This window comes from Centrocercus urophasianus, unplaced genomic scaffold, assembly GCF_019232065.1.
Source record: "Centrocercus urophasianus isolate 14NV4802_14NV808 unplaced genomic scaffold, USGS_Curo_1.0 seq_13, whole genome shotgun sequence".
In the NCBI taxonomy this organism is placed as follows: domain Eukaryota; kingdom Metazoa; phylum Chordata; class Aves; order Galliformes; family Phasianidae; genus Centrocercus; species Centrocercus urophasianus.
The window spans coordinates 36,541,120-36,564,857 of record NW_024884475.1 but is presented as its reverse complement, the minus strand read 5'-3'; the positions used below and the strand labels follow the sequence as shown (position 1 = coordinate 36,564,857).

At 41.2% G+C, this 23,738-nt stretch overlaps 1 protein-coding gene across 1 annotated transcript in view; it reads right to left on the bottom strand.

Annotated features, from left to right (window-relative positions):
• Nucleotides 1-23,738, bottom strand: part of SPATA5 (spermatogenesis associated 5) — a gene marked incomplete at its 5' end in the record, with an annotated part of 180,366 nt that overhangs the window by 155,886 nt on the left and 742 nt on the right. Inside the window, 9 exons of the mRNA XM_042812455.1 lie at nt 1,237-1,391; nt 13,640-13,895; nt 15,170-15,293; nt 16,143-16,199; nt 16,859-16,988; nt 18,539-19,171; nt 20,245-20,303; nt 22,625-22,782; nt 23,586-23,710. Coding sequence (XP_042668389.1) covers nt 1,237-1,391; nt 13,640-13,895; nt 15,170-15,293; nt 16,143-16,199; nt 16,859-16,988; nt 18,539-19,171; nt 20,245-20,303; nt 22,625-22,782; nt 23,586-23,710 — 1,697 coding nt within the window. The remainder of the gene's footprint in view (nt 1-1,236; nt 1,392-13,639; nt 13,896-15,169; nt 15,294-16,142; nt 16,200-16,858; nt 16,989-18,538; nt 19,172-20,244; nt 20,304-22,624; nt 22,783-23,585; nt 23,711-23,738) is intronic.

Genomic DNA, 23,738 nt, shown 5'->3' with positions numbered 1-23,738 from the left:
TACAAGAGCCTGAGTAGTAGGTTGATCTGAATTCAGACTGTACTTTCTGCAGGATATGTCTTAACTGTGCTGTTGAGCAGTAACTCCAAATGGGTTGATATGTCTAGAAGGCACAAAGCAGTGATAATGACATGAGCCCAAGAGACAGCAGCACAGTGAGCAACAAGAGGATTAGCAGTTCTGGTTCTCAGCAGAACTAATTAGCTCTTGTGGATATTAATGCCTCTACACCATTTCCAGAAAAAATTGTCAGGGGGCAACCCAGGCATTTCTACCAAGCACTCCACTGCACAGCGTGGACTCTTAACAAGCCAAGTGTGATATCCGACCTGGCTGCATGCAGCATCCTGTTCAAAGATTTTATTTCCTATTCTTATAGCATGGGAATAGGGGTCTGTAGCTGTGTAACCTAATTCCCTGATGACTCATAGTCATGCAGTAAGACATAAATGTTTTCTTCAGGTTGGAGAGCTGATGAGAAACATTGGCACAACTGCTAGCAGAGTCAAAATGTAGCACGATGAAATACAATGTTTTCTTTTGCTGAATCTTCTTAAACCAGATGAGAGCCACAGACCAATTTATGTGTTACAGTCATTCAGTAGCAGGCACAACATAACTGAAAGGGTTGCCGAGTGTGGTAACGATGACTGAATCTGGCACTGCCAAGAGAGCTGTTTGTGTAATGACAGCACCTGATGGGTAAGTGACCACTTACCTACAGAGCCCGATTCTGCCCTCAAAGCTTTGTGATTTTTGAAGACATGCAGGTCACAGTAGTAAGAACTGCATGTGGAGTTACTCAGCTGCTTTACACAAACCACAGCAATCACTCTCTCTTTGTTTCAATACACTTTGATTACAAATGCTATCTTGGTTTCTACTTAAATTTGTATCTGCTTTACAGAAGGCTTCAGCTTACACAGCTAATCAAGATCAGCTTTAAGCAGACATCTTAAGATTTTTACTCCATTAACGCGCTCAGAACATAAAAGTGCAGATCAGGAAATGTGCTCCTACACGACCAGTTCTTTCCAGAGCATTGCAAACCAAATAGGTTTTCAAAATTATAATTAATTAAATATGCAAACAAAAAGATGATGCACAGCATTTATTGGCAACTTGAGCCTTCCGCTTTACAAACCAACTCTCTTTTGGTAAGACGTTTCAGTGCGTAGCTGTGACTCTTAATGTGGCTCTAACAATGTCGCTAGTGTACTGCAAAAAACAACTTACTTTTGGCACATCGACTGCCACCTCCCTCATGGCGCTGGGCCTGACATCCTTCATCCCCTGCAGGAAGTCATTGAAAGCAATCATCACTGACCCAGCCACCTCGGTGTCTGAGGGGCGAGCTCTCTTCCCCAGAGCTCTCCGCAGCGCGTACAGACCTATTAAAAACAAAAAGCAGAAAAACATGTAGACTTCATCCTGTTTCTCACAAACATGAAGCGTACAATGGACAAACACAGCAGCACTGGAAAGGAAATGACATTCAAAAGCATGCCCCAGCGCCAGGCCCTAACTAGGTCAAGGAACATGCAAGACACTTCTGCGGAGAGAGGAAGAAAAAGGGGATTTTATGACCACATATAAACAGAATATAAACTAGATTGCTTCCAAAAGACAGAACAAAACAGCCTTATCCCCGTGTTCCAAGAGATGAAGCTAAGAGGGCAAGAATATCCGTACACTGACCTAAACACATTTTTAAACCACAAACTGGGAAGAGGGAGAGATAACGAGTAATTGAGGCAAGTGTTAAATCAGTACTCGTAAGACGGCTGTAAAACTGTCCATTTCTCTGTTGATCAGGATTCTCTTTTCCTTTGTAACCCTGCTCTACGAATCAAAACAGTTCAGTGTGTGATCTGTCAATGCATAACAAGTATAATCCTGAGTGTAGACATACAGCCATGTACGCACTCCACATACACACAGATATGTAGGATAACCTGCCATGTGCTGCAAGAAAATACGAGGCAGCCACTGCAGCACCAGTTAGTCTTGCATGGCCATAAAAAGGCAAACATTTGTTAAATCTTTTCTATATTTAACCAAACAAAACATCAATTAACGCTACATGAAAGCACAATAAATGGGATAAGCTGTTTCTGAAAATAGATGTGGTGTTAACTTTCAGCAGATTATTGTCTTTATTCTACGGAGGAATGGTAGATGGGGACACACAGTTTCTGACAATGACAGGAATTCTGCATTTCCTACAATATATACAGCGTGTGAAGAGATATAATACCTCCCCTGTGCACCAGTACAGCTGGTGTCTCTCCATTAACTGCCAATTATGACAGAGCCACAGCACCTGCATTTAATACCCCAGCTCTTAATACAATAATGAAAAAAAAGTTTGTAATTCAGGTTTCCCCTTGTGCAGAACATCCAGAACTAATAAGATATATAAATAAAAACATTCCACAAGGCTGAGGAGAAAATGAAAATCTGGTCACCAGAGGACACATATAAAATACAACTGACTCATTTTAATAAGCCAGACAGTTTTCATGGTTCTTCTTCCCCCTTTCTTCCTTCCTCCAGAACAGTTCATTTCAAGCAAATGAAAAACTTGAGTGAGGAGGCACCCCTGCAGAATCAAAATTTGCATTCAAGCAAATAACAAATGGGGTGAGTTATTCTAGAGGCACTGTGATAAATGCTCAGAGGTGAAAGCAGGCACTGGAGGTCAAGTCCTACATATTCTTTTGGGTAAAGTCAATTCCTGTGGCATACTCACCCTAACATGAAAGAATAAATAAAATATTAGGAAATTAAGGCTTGGAGAAAGCAGCTCTGCGTTTCCTTTCTGTACATAACTGTTCCATCAGTTATGCTAGTTTAGCACAAATTTTAATCTCGCCATGGCTATCTTTTTTTCCATTATGTAAGGAATTCCTAAAATAAATGACTTTACTTCAAAGTGGAGAGAGAACACCACATAGAAAGGCCCAAAGAGAAGGGCGCTCTTCATGATGGTGCCTATCTGTGCTGCTGGAACATAAGAATGAAACTGCGGTCACTGGCAGTGGGTCTGAGATGCCACAGCTTGACCCAGAACAGGAATAGCAAAGTCACAGCTCTCCAGACAAAGCCTGAATTCATTTCAACACATGCATGCACACACCATTGCACAGGTCAGCATTTAATTGAAACAATGTTTTACATTAAAACAATAATAAAAAACAGATTGAAAAAGAAAGCATGATTCTTCCTGTTTCCTCCTGTTATCATAATCATTCTTTCCTGCACTTCAGACTGACCTCTAACCAGAGGGGCGAAAAAAAAAGTCTTACAAACAGAAGGATACAGTCAGCAGCCTGCCTGAGGGAAAAAAACACATCTTTGTCTGGAGACACGGAGAGACACATGTAACATTCGGAAACATGGGGCAGGGTGCACAATGGGCTGCTGCGAGCAGGGCACAGGCAAGGGAGGTGAAACACCACAGCAAACATGAGCTCATCACTGCTGATGATGGAGATGAACCGAAGATTCAGACAGGGTGAGGGGTGGTAGAGATGGTCAGCGGATCCTCACTGTGGGGAAAGGAACCAGCCTGGTCCCCAGGGTTCTCCTGTACTGAGCAGGAATGCAGCTCAGAGGGCAGTGACTGCAACTGTGAGCAATGCTGATCCTTGGGGTAGTATAAATGGAAAATCCCAGTTAAAAAAAAATAACACAAAAAACTGGAAAGAAACAAGCATAATAAGTCATGCATGATTACAAACAATGGAAAATAAACAATCTGTTCCAGTCCAGCAACTGTGTACTCCACCTCACTAACTCATCCTGTCTGTCTAGAACAGAGGAAATTAAGTGGACAGGAGGGAAAAAGCCAGCAGAACACGTTGTCCTGGTACAGCTGATCCTTCCTTGGTACCAGGCTGAGCAGGAGGTAGGTAGCATTGTTTCCTGCAAGATTTTCCTGCTCGTAGTTTGGCTAAGAGTTGGCACATTAGATCAGAATCACAAATGCCTGAGCCTAAAAATAGACTCTACTACACTACTGCATTTGTCAGTCTGTGTATAATTACATACTACTGTAAATAATAGAAAGCATCCACTCCAAACAGAGAACACACATACTTCAGGCTTTAAAAACAGAATATACACAACACATGAGGAAATGAACCAAACCAAACAAAATCATTAATCATGCTTCTTTCAGTGCCATCAGACATTTCTTCTGCTAATCTGCCCTGCCTGGACTTACTCTACCAGAAGCACAATACCAGAACTTGTAATTTCTGTGCAAGTTTGTTTACAAGAGGAAACGTTTCTTCTTCCCTGCTAATCAGGCATTTTCCTCCCAGATTATCATGGCCAAGTCCAGGACACACACACCATTTCTCCCTGCAACAACTTTCAGATCCAACCCAATGCTTTCCTGCTGGAAACAGAAAGTACAGCAGCACGTGGAAAGATTTCAGCTCCCTAATGGCTCTACATGGGGCATCCTCCTGTACTTCTTGATCTCTAGACACTACCCTCCAAAATTTAAGTTTTATCCATAGAAGAAAACATTTCTTTTAACTTAGACTCAATTTTGAACTTTAGAAACCATAAGAGGGGTATCCTTCATGAGCAATGGGTACAAAGTTATTCCAATGTTTAATATTTTTAAGATGAGGAACTCCTCTCCTTTATGCGTGACCATTTTTACTTGCTGCAGTCATTCATGACTGAATGCTAAGAAATCCCTTAAAGGACTTCATGCACCACATTCTATAAATCACAAGCATTCCTGAATATAAAATGTCATTAAAAAAAAATGGAGCTCACAGCACCTTATTACATAAAGATATTGGATGGTCAAATTCAAAGGAGAAAAGAGAACACATGTATTTTGTTTGCAGTTGTGCACAGATGCGTAAGAACACAGAGCTCATTAATGTAGCAGATGGAGGGAGACCTGGCTGCCATCAGCTAAGGTGACACACCCTCACATGTTCAATCTTGCATCCTATGCAGCCCCAGCAAAACTGTCACGGTGAGGAAGCCACAAAAGCAGCTGCCATGAGCACTGAGGGACAACAGAGCCATGTCTTAGCAAAGCCACTCATTCCCTCTGCTCCACAGGCAAAGCAATGGCACAACAGCACTGGGTCTGTGCACCACTAGCGAACTTTCCTCTTACCTGGGGGCAGGAGTCATCACAGCCAGCACAGATGTGTACCTCCATCTGCATCCCAAGAACTCACCACAATTGAGGTTTTGTTGTGTTGGTCTGGTTTAGTTGGTACAGAAGCAAATGCACCAATCGATTACCAAGGAATGAGAAAATATCTACGGATAAGACAGCTATAAATATATTTCTAAAACTTACTTCTTGTGAGTTTAACCTCTACACAAAATTCATGCCCACGTAGAATTTTTTCAGAGAGCAGAAACTCCTAGCTTTGCTCTCATAATCACATTCTGCAATTTGCCTTTAGCTGCCAGCCTCATAAGTGAAAATCCCCAAAGAACTTTTGTATGCTCTTTGCACAAAAAAGATAATACTCTGAAACCTTTCATAGCCATAACTCTGCAAACTCACTCAGCTAACCTGAGCACTGATCTGCTGAGGGGAATCTGTGTGTGATTTACAGTCCTGCATGAGGAGCTCTGGCATCTGCTGAGACACGTCTGCGGGGCCGACTGCGAGTTGCTGAAATCTACAGTAAGGGAGGCAAAGGAAGGAAGGAGGAACAGTATTTTCCAAGCTTCTTTCATACAGGAAACAGTTTATTCACAGATCAGATAGGCACACACCAAGCAGATGACAACAGAAAGAAATGAGGAGGGCAGCCCGCTTTTCAGGCTGCTCTCCTGTGCAATGCTCCTAAGCATAGGTGAGAAGAACAAAGGCTGCCTTTGCTGTCCTGGTACCAGGCAGAGAGACAAGACACAGCAAGCAGTGGCTAAGTGCTGCTCTAGTTGTGAGTAGGAATACTGTCAGACCACAGTAAGTGAGGAAGCCAAGGAAAATTTCTCATAGAAAAATTGAAAGTTATATGTCCCAACTGCAGTCATTCATTCCACGAATACCTACTAGTAATTAATACCATTACAAAACCAACACAGATACAAAAACCAAAGTTGCTGGCAAAATGTCACTATCTTTATCAAGTAAAAAATCCTGGATTTGCCATTATGTATGAAACCATTTTATCTGGAGTCTAGGAGGGAGCAGAAAACGCCGCCCTTTTCTGCTATAGCACCATTTCTACATGGATAGCTCAAATAAAGTACAGCCATGCTCTAGTCGTGGGGCATTTCTTTTTCTAGGTAAACTAGTCCCAGATACAGTAAGCATCACCCTTTACTCATATACTGATAAAAACCATAACTTTTCAACCTGAGTATGAGCATCTACTCAGAACAGATCTTAAACGTGACACACATTTCAAACATGCCATTTCCCAAAAAAAATATGTCTGTGCCTCAGAGGAAAAAAAAGCTTTATCCCAAATATTTAATTCTAATTTGTAACTGGAACGCACTCCAGAACCAGGAAATCAAAGAACACTTTTCACCACAAGTGACCTGGTCTGAATCACCTGTGATAACTCAGAGCCTGCTTAACGCAGAGCTACAGTGAACATGAACCCTGTCGGCAGCAGAAAGGCACCAAGGTGCACATGTGCTGGCCAGCAGCAGCAGTGAGCGTGGTTGTCCCACCTGGACTGGAGGTGGAACATCAGCAAGGACATGGTAGGAGACAACGAGGGAAGCACACACCTTGCAGAACACTGCTTAAGGCAAGTGACCTGAGTAAGACTGGTCCTGTTATCAAGAAGAAAGTCTACTGAGTTGCTTCTCAGCTGAGATTAAAGGTCCTGAAGTCTTCCTCAGCCCTTAGATGAGTAAACCCTCCCAGGTCAGCACAAGGGAACCAGCAGGTCCCGGCTCAACCCTGGTGGCATACGGCTGGCCTCCTGCCCTCGCTCCCACCTCTCCTCCTGCATGGCCATGCATGGAACACTAGTTACGATGGAAAAATCAAACTTCATATGCCCTGACAACAATATTCTCCATAGGAAAAAACAAAAAGCATTCAAGAAAGAAAACAAAGACAGATGTTAAATATGAAAAAATAACTGCAAAAAGAAACATACAAGAGCATCTCTTTAGAAAGGAAGACAGTAGGGCAAGGGTTTTATTTTAGCACATGTGTGCTCAGACAGCCATCCTTCTGTGCAACTGAGTTACGGAAAGACTAGGAAAAAAGATTCAAAAACATTGCAGTCTCATCAGAACAGCGCTGAGCAGAAGTTAAAGGGTGAGAGTCTCACCCTCTGCAGCTGAAACATAGTCCAGAGAAGCCACATCACTCCATTACATGTGCCTGCAAGCAAGCATACATTTGTTCATAATTCACATTATTTCATTCACATATATTTGTTCATATTTCACATTCATTTGTTCATAATTCATTCTTAATGTTCACATTAAGAATGCAAACAAGATCATTTACTTCAGCTTAAAATTATGGATATTTATGGCCTCTGCATTATGAACCCAACCTTAAAACTACAGAGCACAGCACTGCCTTACAGCTCCTTAATGCCAAGGATGGAAATTGATTCTCATGGTCTTGTTACACTGGAGATTTGTGTGATGGAGCATTGTGCAAGAAAACTTGCACATTCCAGTCTAAACATTCATTAGCTGTGTTACTTCTACAGCACATCTGAGTTTTTCAGCACATTTTAGAATCCTGCGTTCTGGCATTTCTACGAAAATCTCTCCATTTCATAAGAATGCATTCTTCAATAAACCAGTATTAATAATATTCCCATCAAAACCATGTTTTCTAAATGACCTTTGTGCACCAAGAGAAGTGGCCTTTCCCCAACTTGTTTTGTACAGCAACAGAAATTGGAAAGTGCCTTCCCTTTCTTATCTGTAACTGTGACCAGTCAATCTGCAAACAAGCCCAAAAATGCCCTGCAAAATAAATAAACTCACAGGCTTTGGTCACCCACTGCCTTTATCACTTTTTCAACAGAGCAGTGCCAGAGCCCACATTCCTACTCTTGGGATTATAGCCCAAGAACAATATTTACGTTTACTGCACACCCTCAGCAGAACCCTGGTCCAAATCGTCTTGGGAAAGGCTCAAGCTGAACCATGATTTTCAAGGCTTAGAAAAAGGCCTGGATCTCAGGGAATTTCTCTCCTCATGGATCATGGCGAATAACAAATTAATTAATTAATTAATTAAAGGAGACCTGCAATTGCTTTGCCTCGTTTTGTTCTGATGCAAGAGAGCTAAGGTAGATGAACAGCCCCGCAGATTTTCAGGGTGAGTTGCAGAAATTCTTTTCTTTCATACATGGTGCAGAAGCAAGTTTCTCGGCTCCAGGAAAAAAAACAACAAAAAGAAGTACAGTATTCTATTAAGTCACCTCTATTTCTACAGACCTAATACCTCCCCATAGTCAATATTCCAAGGTACAAATCCCAACCATATTATTTATGAGAATGCAAGGGCAATAAAAGGGACAAATGATTTTGATGGACAACAAGATCTGAAGACAACAGAATTTTTTAAGGGATGGACCATCAAATTGCATCTTATGTCTATGCAAGTTGTGTAGCTCCTCAGATTCAGTAGTAATGCTGACTTATGCTACTCAAAAACACAGCTCAACTTCTTATTCCTGTAAGGTTTTTGCTAATAGCAGCTCAAATCAGGGAACCACTATCATCTCAAAATCTAAGCAAGGAGATGCCTCTCATCGTAATGCAGTCTGGTGATTTACAAAGCTTTGATGCAAAGCAAAGCGATTACTGCTTCTCTCACACTAGTTTGGAAGCTACACTGGTTGCAGCATCCTTACTGGAACCAAACTGATGTTATTGCAAGACAGACCACAATTTAAACAAAGACATTTGTTCTTCCTCTCCTCGTGATGCTATCTTATCACAGTCCAAGTGTTTTATATCAGCACACTGAAATTATGTGCAATGAACAAGGATGTTTGAGATAAATTCTAAGAGTTACAAAGCAAATACTTCCTCTCTCTGTAAACAACGTGACTGAACCCACTTCTTGAAGAAATCAAGTTATATTTATATTCACTCTCTTGAAATGCTACAAGCAGCCATAGAAGGATAAGTTTATAAAAAATTGCTATATTTGGAAACCTTTGTTGCTAAGCATCTTCTAACATTCAGTACAGTTTATACCATTCATGTCCCCAGTACATAATTAACATTTCATATGTTTTTCCAAAAAAGTGGAGTGCTTATCTTTGTTGTTAAATTAAAACCATTATTATTTTTTAGGGAATTAATAAAAGGCTGTGTGGCCACTTAATTAAAGCAGAAGCAACAAGATCTCAGGAGGGTACAAACATGGACATTACATGCAAGGATATGGCAGCCTATTTCCCAAACACTGCCTCCACCTGGAGACAGAACAATTCTGAAGGCAGCTGTTCACATTAGAAGGTAGTCTACTAAACAATTTAGGTAAACGTCTTCCAGTCTTAAGAATACAAGTTTCTCAGCTGCACACATCAGTAAGCCCTTTCCTCGGCAGGACTTCTGTGCACATGAATCCCATAGAGGGTACTCAAGTCATCCGGAGACGACCGTGAGGATCCCATCGTACGCTGATGTCCAAGGGGTAATGGGTAACTGCCTACTGAGGTACTGGCAGGTTTTCCATACTATGCTGTCATCCTTTAGGACAGGTTGCAAGAAGCAACAGCACACATTTAACGGTGGGAATCACAAGCAGACTGCCAGGCAGTAAAGAAACCTAACAAATCACTATTTTTCCAGTGTAGTCATTATAGACAACGGAACCTTGAATAGAGATGACGTATGTTAATTCTGAGAAGCCTTTCATACTAGCCAGTGATTCTTGCCACAGTAGGACTGACATCTTTGATTTCAACTTTGTAAGACTGATCATAAGCAATTTCTTAGTTATTTCCAAGTCTGACAAACAGTATCTTGCTTAACACTAGACAAGTACATGTAACTTGTGCAACAGCAAGGCCTGGGACACAGAGCTGATGCTCATCACCCCGTTGTCAGCTCTTGCAACAATATCATAAGGCTCATGATACCTAGCATTTTTTCATACAAACAGCCAGATGATTTTGTCCCTTCATTTTATGCTAAGGCTATCTTCTGTAGTGGAAAAGAAGGTACTGAAAGAAAAATCCTCTAATACTTTAGAAGGATGAAATAAAACCATGTTTAACTGATGATTACACCATCCATACATGAGTATTTCACGTGTTTGGTCACATTAAGACTGGAAAAGCCCAGAGAATGACACACGTTCTCTGGGTTTCTTGTCTCCATTTCTTCTCCTTGCCCATTCCAGCATACACAACATTGCCCTTCCTTATATCACAAACACAAGACAGTAGAAGCGTTCAGTGCAAGCTGATCTTAAGAGGCTCCTGAAAATTCTTAATGACTTCCATGAAAATGCACTGAGCTGCTGGACAGAAAAGAGAAATGGTTTGTCTGACCCCAGAAGTATAAGCAAGCACCACTTGCATGGAGAACAAGCGAGTTCTGCCAAGAAAACAGTTGGAATATATTTAACTCTACAATAGCTGTTTACTTTCAGTTAATTCACATTAGTCAGAACTGGATAGAAGACAAACAAAAGCTTTTATAATGAGGGATGTTAGAAAACTTAACTATTGATGCCAAAGTGAAAGTTTTGGCTGTCGTAGCCATACAGTTACTACTTTTACCATGTTATATTAATTTCTACAACCTTGGTTTATATAAGCACTACATACACAATATTATACATGTGCACAAAAAATAAAAACAAAGTTGAAGTATAAAGATAAGGAAGGATGAGTCCTTCAGAAATTCTCTAAACTTTGTGTTGAGGATATAAACAGTTCCAGCTTGTAAACTTTCAGGCTTTCCAACCACAGACAAAGCATCTCAAGATGCTAAAGGACTAACCAAGAGCCAAGAGATCTCCAATCAACAAGCAAGAATAATCTTGCTGTAACAACCGAGTTCGGAATTCACGCCTCTAAATTCATTTCCATGTTTTGCCCGTACTTGCATGCATGGCAGACGGTATTGTTGCATTTAAAATTTGCAAAGGAACTCTTAACTCAGATACCACCTGAATATTAAACATCTTGATTACATAGAAACTCACACCAGCAGTCTTAACCATACGTTTACATTGTGTTTTGTATTTTAATAAATACGAACAGCGGGTTCAATTCTGAGCACCACATTACCAGATGATTATTGACGAACTGGAGGGAGTTCAGAGAAAATCAACAGAAGTTCTCAGAAGGCAGGAAGGGCTTATTTATGAGGAAAGATTAAACGAGCTAAATATTTATAGTTTGGCCAAGTAATGAATGAGGAGGTAGGGGACATGAGAACAGCCTTCAGATATCCGAAGGGTGTAAACACTAAGGAGGGAGAGACTGAACGTGTTATACAAGGATGTAAATAGAAATAATAGGATAGAAGTAAACAAGGAATACTTAGGCAGACTATCAGAAAGCATTCCTGGACAGCAAGCTGTCTTGGCCCACGGCACAGTTTCTGAAGTGAAGCAATAGGAGCCCACTGCTCGGCACAACAACAAAAAAAGACAAATCACTGGAACACTTGCCACATGGAACAAGCCTGTGCTGCTACGGAGAAACTACCTCATAAAAGTTCTCTTTTCTAAGACTAACTCCAGTGAAACTAGTAATATTTTACAAGGTGTTGAAAATTTAATATAAAAATAGATTTCGAGAGCTTAAACAATAAAAAAACCCCACATTACTATGGATATTCCTTAACCACTAGCAATTTAATTTCTGTGTATGTAATGTTAAAGCAGCTGGGCTGTATTTTCCCCAGCAGAGGTCACTCCAAGTTAGCAAATGACAGATATTTAACAGCATGGCTTCAAACTTCAGGGAAGATCAATGAAAAAGGAGAGATCCTCATTCCCCTGTTCCAAGCACTGGGTTTGCATGCAAAGCTCCCAGATAGCAGTGCATCCTGCAGTCCCACTGGTAGGTGCCAGAGCTTTGGGTCTATACAGAACTGAGAAAACACTTAACATTCAGTGTACACAACGTTTAGAATTTGCTGTCTGAAAAGCCCTCTTAAAGAGGGTAAATATTTCCTCTTTGCAGCTGGATGAGAAAATATCCAGAATTCACAAGCAGCACTGAGGCTGGATCACATCTGGAATTCAAAACACAACATTTTCAATGAAAATTTTAGATTACCTTATTTAAGGATTTAATATGTGAGGACTGTGACATAGGCACACTGACAAACTCCCAAAAGCACAGTGGAAGAAAAACAGACAGGGAGCCTCTTCTTTTGCTGTTGGTTGTACACATTTGTCTTTAAATGAACGTTTGCTAACTTAGAACACAACCACAGCCAGCAGAAGAGGACTTTGTGAGGCTTTGCTGTGTCCATACATTTTTTTTTTCATCTTGATCCGTGCAAAGCCCACAAATTCTTATTTGAGAACCATCTCCTTAAAATTCTGGAAATTGGCAAGCAAAGATCTTGCCGTTCCCAGCGCCATCAGCGCTAATAAAACTTCTGTCAGCTTAATAGTTAACTCTGATGCAAGAAGTAACTGTGCAGGGTCACTGCCAGAGGAAGCTGTCCAAGTGCCAAAGGAAATAGAAGTAACCAGCACATACAGCAAATACATATTTGCCAACTATATGGGAGCAAATATGCGTAAGCAGAACTGAAGAGTCATATTTTGACTAGACTGCTTTAAGCGGCTGTTCTTGGGTATTCTCAAGGTCCAACACTTAAACCGTGTCGACACATTCTAGCAAAATGTAAGAACTGATACAGCGCACTTTCCGTATTTTGGCCAATGAAAACAGAACTGAGCTTGTGTTTAAGCACTGCCTGGAACATACTGAACCCTTCTTGCAGGATGTGTGGATGGTTCTACAATGCTGTGCTGGTACCGGAGGCCAGGGGAGGCCCCCATGCTGTGCCCCAGCTGAGCTGCCTGACCCAACCAGCACACACAGCCCCAGTCACAGGCTCCTGCTAACAGACAAATTACACAGAAGCACGCAGTACAGAATTAATCAACACTCAATGTCTCAGCATCTTGGGAATGCAGATCTGCAGGACAAGCTGTCCAGCCTAAGCAACACGGGATTTCAATCCAAGCAGAAAAATTCCTAGGGGTAGGTCAGTTAACTCACTAAACCACTAGAAAACCAAGAGATAGATATCAGGTGTCCCAGAACTGGCACAAGGGATTCCTGGTGTTAATAATCTTAACATTCGTTTTTAAAATCAATAAATGCTCAAACATTTTCTGGATCTGTGCAGGTGCAGACTGGTGTTCCTCATGCTCTGTGCTGGACTAAATTTCCTTTGACAGAAAAAAATATCAGATCTCATCCTTTCAAAAGCCATTAGTAGACTAGTTAGTTAGTGGATTATATATTTATTATTTATATATATTTATTATTTATATATATTATATACCTGTTAGGTAGCTCAAGAAGACTTAAAACATCAAGACACAGACTTGCAGAACTTTATATCCATTAGTGGATTTCTATTTGTTATTTTTCATTTTTTTTGAAAAGAGGCTAACTGTTAAGTAAGATACTGAATAAGACACACAAATCCTTACCTGCTTCCTTGCACAAGGCTGCTAAGTCAGCACCCACATAACCATGCGCGCTATCAGCCAGTTGCATCATCTCTGCTGCCGTGAGAGAATGGGGAACCTTCTTCAGAAGCTTCTGTAGTATGTCCAGGCGGTCCTGGGCGTTAGGAATTCCTATTTCTATTTCTTTATCAAAACGGCCGGGTCTGCGCAGTGCTGCATCTAGCACATGAGGGCGATTGGTGGCCCCCAGTACCACGAGCTGCCCTTCACTGCCTTCCTGAAGACATCAAACAATGCAAAACATTAACTGTAAACATGTTTATAAACATATATAAATGTAATTTAACATAAACATATTTCCTACTTACTTTTCACAGCACACATTAAATCCTGATGGTAGACCTAAAGGAGCAAAGCAAATCAACCCCTGAACTGTACCTGCAATTTAGCAATACCTTAGGTTTTATGTACATACAAACAACAAAAGAGAAACTACACTCCAAGATCCCCAAATCCCAGCATATACCTCTCTAACTCCCAAGAACTTGCTTTCCAGTATCAGGAAAGTAAGCACCTAGGAAAAAGCAGTCAGCATTTAGGCTAGAAGGTAGTGCTGGCACAAGAACAAAAAGGTTTCAATGGACCCTGAACAAACAAGGTTGGGAGGCAAATCATTTAGGGTATAAAAAGCAACAGAGATGGCAGGTTACAGAACCCCCTGTAGGCTCAGTAGGAAAAGCAAAGTCAAAAATCCTAACAAGTTTCCTCAAATTCTGCTTTTCACATTCAAAGAGAGGCAAAATCAATGACGTCACTTGCACTGTCATTTGCATTTTGAGAATGCAGTACTTTCTCCATGGAAAACAGTCAGCAGTCTTTGCCAAGAGAAAATATGTTCTGACTGTGAACAATCCGTGACCGGTCAGCAAAAGCCACAATGCAGTAAAATAACAAGAAACTTGCAGATTAAATAAACAGCAGAGGCTCATTTTTCATACTGTGGACAGAGTTCTTTTGTCTCTCCCGCTAGTAAACAGAAAAGAATGAATGACAGATTGGCAAATTTTATGGACTTAATCTGTAATACACTAATGTGAATTGAATTCACTGTTTCTTCAGTAGGCTTTTGTTATATCCTAAATTTTACTATGGCAATCTTAAAATAGTCATTGTTTCCTTTAGTAATGTAGACCACATATCATCAGAAGTATCTTGATCTCTTTGCCAGAGCAATCAAATTAGCTAGTTTAGTTCAACGACAAGCTCGCAGTAAAATACCAGTTTTGTCACCAGAACTACAGAAGTAGGAGAAGTCCAATGAAAGACCAGAAATGGAGAAAAAATTTACTTTCTTTTTATCCCACAGCTACCAGGAGACATTCCCTCCCCATGCCTAGCATCCAATAAAGCATTAGATCACTACATAAAGTTTCATCTAGGGCTATTTTCTTTTCCCCTGAATGACATATCTAAAATTGGCTTGAAAGAAGTAAAATTACTTTGCTCAGTTAGTTCCCATACACACTGAATTGTCTTAATGAGTCTACTTACAGAGCCAATGCCATCCATTAATGTCAGCAAGGAAGCTACAACTCTCTTTTCCACTTCATTCTGAGCCCCTTCTCTCTTTGGGCAGAGTGCATCCAATTCATCTATAAATATAATAGAAGGACGACTAGAAGAAAAAATGGAAAAAAAAAAACACCTAAAAACCTGTTAGGTAGCTCAAGAGGTCTTAAAACATCAAGACACAGACTTGCAGAACTTTATAAGGAAAATATCCAGTTCCAATGAAAATTAATGAGCATCCCACTGCTTTAAGCAACTGAAAGTTTCAACACAGAGTATGGCACTACTCTAAAGGAGAACCAAAATGAGTAAAATATCAGATAACATCTTCAATGACCAAGTCACTTTACTCTCCTATGACTCTCTTCCAAAGACTCAATACCAATTTAGGGAATAAAAACACAGCCTCTTACTTGCCACCTACACAAATGCATCATGTGACAGCATTTTGCTAAAGTATTATCAACAACGACCATCTCAAAGTCTGCCTCAATCAGATCCAATAAATTTGCCACCATAATTGAGAGGCATGCTATATCCAGGACCAACACCAGCTCATCTAGAGCTAGCTTCCACATCCCAGCTCAGTCTTACACTGCTCTTTAAAGACAAAAGTAGAAAAATTTGGATCCCAGTGAAACTCTGGCTCATGCTTCCACCTGCTGAACTAAGTGCACCACGCACTAATGACACAGATAAAGCACTCTGGCACCTTTCATAACAAACCCTTAAACAGAGTAGCATCCAAAACATTAAACAGGCATACTAGAATTTCACTGTTCTCCTTTTACTCAGCTCTATAGAAATAAATTTATTTCCTTTTAAAAACCACTGCAAGAAAAGAAAAATGATTCAATTCAAAGATTCTTGCAAATGTTTTTCTTTTAAAACCATTAACTCTGGGACCAATGCCGCAAAGAAATGAGCACGAATATAATTATCCAAAGAAACATACCGCAAAGAAGCTTCGGCAAATATCTGGCGTAGTCTTGATTCAGATTCTCCATAAAACCTATGATAATTAAAACATTTTAATAAGAAATGGTGAGGCTTTTTTGTGTTTTCTGAGCAATTTAAATAATTACTGCTTGTGTGTTCCAAAAAGCCATAGCGCACCTTCTCAAAGTCTCCAGCAAATTTATAAAGCACATGCAAATCGAAAATAACCACAAGGACAAAAAACAGGTTAAAAAGCACAAGGATACACCTATGTCCTAAATAGCAAAAAATCAAAACTGCGCTTGGAACAATTTATGCCTGTGTTTTTAAAGAACAACAAAGAAAAGTCTTCTGGAGTCATTAATCTGTACACTGTCATCTATTAATTTCAAATACAATTCAACAAGTAAAGTAATTCAAATACGCATCAGCAAGTCAAGTAACTCCTCTGGTTGCAGAAACAGCATGCGACTGCAGGTGCAGTTTTAGTCTTCTTTTTAATTCAGTCCATGCTTACCCAAATTTCTAAGCCAAATCCAATGAAACCCTGTTACTGCAACAAGAAAGAGGAGTCCTACTTGAGAGAAGCCTTTCCCATCTGTTTTTGACTCTTGGATGGATAGCCTACAGCCCATTCCACAGAAGATGATAGGCCTCCAATGGGTAGATGCCCACACAGATTGTGGGCTAACGTATCTACAGAATTAATTAACATGAACTGAGTCAACTTACTTGCTTATTATTTCAGGACCATTAATAACAGTTACGTGAGCGCCAACCTCACTTGCAATGGCTTTGGCAATGAGAGTCTTCCCAGTACCTGGAGGGCCATACAACAGGACTCCTCTAGGAGGTGAGATTCCTTCAAACCAGCACATGCACACAAACAGAGAAGAAAGTTATTTGTGATAAATGCCTCATTTATCATTTGCACATTATGCTGCATTGGCACATTTTGCTGCCTCACAGTTATTACTGATTAGAACTTGATCTCAGCATTCACTTCTCTAGCCAACATTATTCTTTTCATTTTGCTATAATGGCATTTTCAGGGGAAAGAGCTCTCTACAAGATGTGTGACAGACGGGATGCATATTCAGCTTTTTTAAAGTCCAAATGATTTTGTTTAAAAAGAAAACATTTCAATTGTTTTATTTTCTTTCATGGTTTTCCCTGTGTTTTAGGCGTTATTTTTTCCAAAAAATTATTGGTCTAAGCACCTCATCTTCACAAATGTTCTTTTTGAAGTTATTAACAACTCCTACAGTGCCATTATTCCAAATTTCCAACACCAGGAAACCACCTTTCCTCCACACTCCAGGGATCTCAGAAATACCACAAGCCTGGATTGAAGTACTCAGCTACACCCTACAGCAGTCGTCAAAAAAAAAGATGAAAAATACATACCCATGTGTGAAAAGGACAAATGTGCCCCTTTAATAGCAAACATGAAAAGCCAAAGCAGACAGAAAGATGCATAGAACATAATGGACACTGAAAGAACAAAATATTCCTGGGTCCAGCTAAAACTGGATACAAGCTACAGATGACCACAGTGAAGTTAGATTGTGACCCCAGCTGGAAAAGAAACATTTCAGACCAGCAAAGGCAAATTGAGAGAGTAGAAAACCAAAAGCAAAAACTGAAAATTAAGAAGGTCCCCCCCAAAAGAGGGGACCAACTTTGGATGAAGTGCGTTGCTGCAGTAACAGAGGGTAAGACACCTGTAGGCACAAAGACTGAGTCTTAGGAACTCAAAAGGGCGAAACTGATGGGCTAATTGACAGAGGACAGGAATAGTGCCTTTGCAGACAGCCCACTTTCTAAGAGCCCATTCCAGCACACACTGCTCCCTCGTGTGGTGTTTTTGGTACTGCAGGATATAGAGCCGCCTGGCAGCTCTGGCCTCCAGGGCAGCCCCTCTGCCTCTGCTCCCAGCACTCCTGTGGTTGTGGAAGAAGCAGAGAGTCTGACTGGATACACTGGGAGCCAAGTGTGAAGAACCTTGCTGCTGAAGCAACATTTGGGTCAACACAAGAACACGTGGTGATGCTGGGGTTGGAGGTCAGAGCCGGACAGTGCAGGGAAGGAGGCTCCTCACAGCATCCCACTATTTGCTATAAACTCTGCCTAAGCATATTTGAGTTGTCTTAGATATAGATACATGTTACTTTCCTACTGAATTACTTTTCACACAAACTAACCACTACATCTTCATCGCAGCCATGTAGTACAAACTGTAAAACAGTTTGACAATGCTTGGACACACAGATATGCTGGATCAGCACGACATAAAATTCAGTGCATATTTTGGTAAAAATAACTTGGTTTATAAGAAAAAAAAAAAAAAGTCACATTAGAGGAAAAAAATTACTAGTATCAAGTGAAGAAAGTCAACTCTTAGCATCATACCATAACTCTTGAACAATTCAGCTTGCTTCAGGGGCAGTTCAACCATTTCTCTAATAGTTTTGAGCTGGCTGCTTAAACCTCCTATCATGTCATAGGTAACTCGGGGTCCGTGGTCACTATCTTCTGCTATGTTCGTCCTAGTTTCTATAAAATTGATTCTAGTTCTTGAAGAAATGTAATAAAAAGTGTCTGTGCTGCTGAATGCTCCAGGTTTGGCAGCCGATGGAAGCCTCTCACTGCCTTCTTTCCCAGGCAGCTCCAAACCAGCAGCCAAGTCTGCAGTACCCTCTCTGCTGCAGGCTTCATCTCCCTGAGAACCTTGAGCAGCAGCTGTCACAGCAGCACTGGGTGTAACTGGTGAACCCAGACACACCGGTTTGCATGGAGTGCTCGCAGATGCAGCCTCTGGATCTTCATCAATGTCCATCCTGCTGAGCTGTAAGGACAGATCCAGCGCACTCATCTCCAAGTCAGATTTCTCCAGGTCTGGCTCACACATCTCGCTGGAAATGGCACCAGCCTGGGCATGCAGCTCCAGACTGTCCGTCCCCTTCACCTTCATCACCAGCACATTACACAGTTTGCCATAGAAACTGAATGCCAGGAGATTTTCTGGTAAAACAACTTTCCCATCTGTGAGAGAATTGAAAAGAAAAAAAAAGGAGAAAGTTGATAAAAGTAATTGGTGGCGATAATTTTAGGATAGCCTTCACAGAAAATGTAAAGAGTACTATAAATTAACACCACAGAAGGTAGTTCATAGTTTACATGTAATTTCAGGTAATAAAAATGATCCTTTTATACATAAAAAGACTGTACTGGATAAACATTTGTCATCATACATAAACTCTTGTACTAAGCCCGTCATTACTTGAGCATTCTGAACTTCACACAGTGTGCACAGCAGGATTACAGAATTAATACTGTAAGATGTAAAAAATTTGTATTTGCTGTGTGCCCCATAGGTTCACAGTATTTCATATTCAGCCTTAAGCCTTGATCTACAGAAAGTAAAGTTTTATCTCTGTGTTGGCAGAGAGAGATCTGGAAATGTGATCTTAATGCACCCTATAGGCACAGAAAGCACTGATGTAAACAGGATTTATTATTTCCAGCCAAACTCACAAATCTGGAATCCAATTTGTGCTTCCTGCTTCTTAGCTTGCCAGCACTGTTATACTATATTCCTAAACCAGAAAGTTTTTACTGAGAAATTTAAACTTTGAATTCCAATACCTTGAAAAACACACTGGTTTTATTTTTTCCTTACTTACAGACTCTTGCTACCCAATGAAAAGTAATTTTGCTTATTTATTATCAATACATTAAAGATTCAGAGCATGGGATTTCACACCAGTACTGATCCCTTATCTTGTTCTTAATGCATAATATTGTTCTCTTTTTCATTGCCACACAAGAGAATCCCAAAGTCCATCAGCCAGTAGGCCAACAATGGCAGCTCAACAACTGTATTTGAAACAGCCATAGGTACGAACGACAGAAAGAGCAGGATTAAGACAAGTTAGATATTTGAATCATAGTAATATGACTTAGCCAAAAGATCCCTGTGAGACAAATAATCCCTTCTATTTCGGCATAAGCCCTCAAGTGAGAACAGAGGAAACACTCTGCTTTTCTGTCCAAAATGTCCTTCCACTGCACTATAAAAAACTGAATAGTCAAAAGAAAAGCAACAAAATTTATACCTAAGTTTCTCAGCAGACAGACTGACATTTCCTCAGCATTAATGCAGGCATCTTTATCCCTGTGGTAAGAAGAAACAATATTTTTTCAGTCACTAATTGCTACAAAAACTAGAGTCTACAGAGCCTATGCCACCAAGGCACCAGGACAATGAATACCACCAACTTTACACATTGAGATTTAACCCCACAACCGGAAGAGATAAATGAGCTCCTCTTTGGCTCCAGTAACAACTCCTAAGATATCAGTCACACAGCTAACAAAATGAGTGTTTGCATGTAATTTTGTTCTATTTTTCATACAAAATGCTGCAATAAACAACAGAGTAAACTACATTTACAAATTTAGATTATATGAGCCCATTCCACAGGTCAGCCCCTGTAAGAGAACAGCATCACCAAAAACATTTGAATCAGATGCATCAGCTGCAAATAAAATTATGACCAAGAGAGGGAGCTCCAAGCCTAGAAATAAAAATCCATTTCTCAGTTTCAGAGATCAAAACAGTAACTTAAGGGAATGAGGCATTCTGCTATCAGAGGGGAGCCCTCAAAATGGCACAGCTGCTCCTGACAAGCAAACACACACTCAATTGCACTGCTGGGGTCTGAGACTGAAGTTGGTTTTAATGGAAAATAAATAATGCATGCAAGCAAATCCCCAGAGATACAAATTTTCAGAGAATAAATTATACCTGTAAAGCATCTAGAAAAGTAAGAAATTCTGGGACAACGGGATTCCATTTATTATTTTAATATCTAATATTCTTATCTGACAGATTGGCTCTAAATTTACTGTTAACTTAGTACATATCAACTCACTGTAATTTGCTTCAGTGGTTTGCAGTACATCAGTAGGCTTAAAACAGACTAACTCCTGTTTGCATGTGTCCTCTCCTAGAGCCATTCTAGAAAAACCTTAATTTATGTGACTTTAAATTTGGGGGCACAACGTGTATAGCATTTCTAGGAGCCCAAGTAAAGGATTCTGGCACAAAATCCTTCTTCAGAAAGAAAATTCTCCCTTTGGAACAGTTTCAAAAAGAATTACAGTTATCACAAGTATTTCAGAAGTGATGCCTCTGGTTTCATCCTTATCACAGGTGCACAGAATATCCAGAGCTGGAAGGGATGCACAAGTCCAACTCCTGGGTCTGCGCAGGACCACCTGAAATTCAAACCCTGTGTCTTTTATAACCAAACTGTTTGCAGTAACAATCAAATATTGCAATATCAAATCAAACTTCCTATAGGACTAAATTAGCAGTAGCAAAAAGCTGCAATGACATGATTTTTTCATTTTCTTAGAGAAATTACAGGTGTTGGGAGACTTTTCAAAGTGATTAGAAAACAGCTTTATTTAGGAAATAACCATAACCAGATTCTGCATCAACCCACATGCTGACTGCGGAACGTTAAGTCAGTGACAAAGATAAGAAGTCATTCAGCAGACCAATAAATGGCTAATTTTTCAAAGCCTTTGTAATTTCAAGACAGCCTTAATCTGCACTTTCTGCTCTCCACCGTTGGTGAATTCAGAGGGGAAAAAAACCAAACCCCTTCTGCGAGAGTTTCCAGTTAAAAAAAAAAACAACAAACATTCCAATAAGTAAAAGCCACACACATCATAGATGAAGCTCTGAGGGCTCTCCCGAGCCTGTCAGCCCTCCACTGCCCCAGCCACGGCACAACTTCTCACCAGGAGCTCCTCAGGAAGCAGCTTGCAGCACAACCTCTAATGACAACAGCCACAACACAGGCTCCTTCTGGTTCTAACCTAACATCAACACTGTGCAGAGACCATCCTTGGGCCTTACAAGCGACTCAGGAGCTTAAAGAACCCACCCTACCCACACAGTCACAATCTCGCTCTCCACGACAGCACTAATCCTCCCTCAGCTGAGATCTCCTCACGCTGCAGCTGTCCCACTCTGCTTCCCACACAGGAGGCAGCAGTTAGCCACCAGGTATTAAACTTCAGCCTTCGTCCTTCAAGCATCTGTGGATGCTTAATTTTCAAAGAATCGCACAATACCCTGAGCTGGAAAGGACCCATAAGAATTACCAATTCCAACTCCTGGATCCATACAGCACCACTCAAAAATCAGACAACATGTCTGAGAGTGTTGTTCCTTGAACTCCGGCAGCTCAGGGCCATAATCACCGCCCTGGGCAGCCTGTTCCATGCCCACCACCTTCTGCTGTAGAACCTCTTCCTAACACCCAACCTGACCCTCCCCTGACGTAGCCTCATGCCATTCCCTTGGATCTTACATACTGATTTCATGCAAGCATGAAAGAAAAATGGCACCTTTTAAGAGTGTGCAGTGCAAAGCAGATGCCTTGCAGTAGGCATATTGGTAGGGGACAAGATATTCCATACCTCATCTTCACAGCAACTTCCTCTGCTTGGATGACCGCACCAGTCACGGGCTGCACGGTGACGGCATCACCCACACTGACTCTCAGGCTCTTCTGTGTGGTGTCACTCAGCCCAATCTTCCCACCTGGGAAGCCTGGAGTGGGCCAGGCAGTGCAGACCTCGAAGAATCATAGAATCATAGGTTGGAAAAGACGACTAAGATTATCTAGTGCAACCATCCACCTACCACCAATACTGCCCACTAAACCGTGTCCCTCAGTGTCACATCTACACGTTTCTTGAACACCTCCAGGAACAATGATTCCATCACTTCCCTTGCCTGTGCAAGTACATCACCAATCTTCCAGATGTTTATCCTAATGTCCAACCCAAAACTCCCCTGGTGCAACCTGAAGCCATCACCTCTCATCCCATCACTGTTAACTGAGAGAAGAGGTTGATGCCAACTAACACCTTGCCACAACCTCCTGTCAGGCAATTGTACAGGGCCCATAAAGTCTCCTCAGAGCCTCCTCTTCTCCAGACTGAACAACCGCGGCTCCCTCAGCCTTATGCGAGTGAAGTGCTCTAGACCCTTCCCAGCTCTGCTGCCCTTCTCTAGACACATTGTAGGGCATGGATGCCTTTCTTGTAGTTAAGTGCCCAAAAGTGAACACAGTAACTGAGATATGGCCTCATCAGTGACAAGTACGGGGAGACAACCATCTCCCTGGTCCTGCTGGCAACACTACTTCTGGTAGAAGCCAGGATGCCATTCAAAGCAGATTCAAAGCAAACAGCTGTCAGCGGCCCCACATTCAGTTCTCCAAAGTAAGCAATATTAATAAAAACACGGGCTGAGGAAGAAGGAGGATTAGACTGCAACCCGGTTCCACAGAGGGCTAAGGTACGAGTAGCACCAGCGGACGGAAACGCGAGGGCTGCCCAAAGGAGGAGCAGAGTATGGAGGGGCCTCACCCACCTCCTGCTTTCCTCCCGCCGCCGTGAGCAGCACCGGACGACCGATGCAGATGTTGGCGGCCTTCATGCTGTTCAGAGACAGCTGCGCCAGGGCTCTCCGGAACATCTTGGGGATTTTGTCATCTTCTGAAAGGTTCGGGAAAAGCACATCACC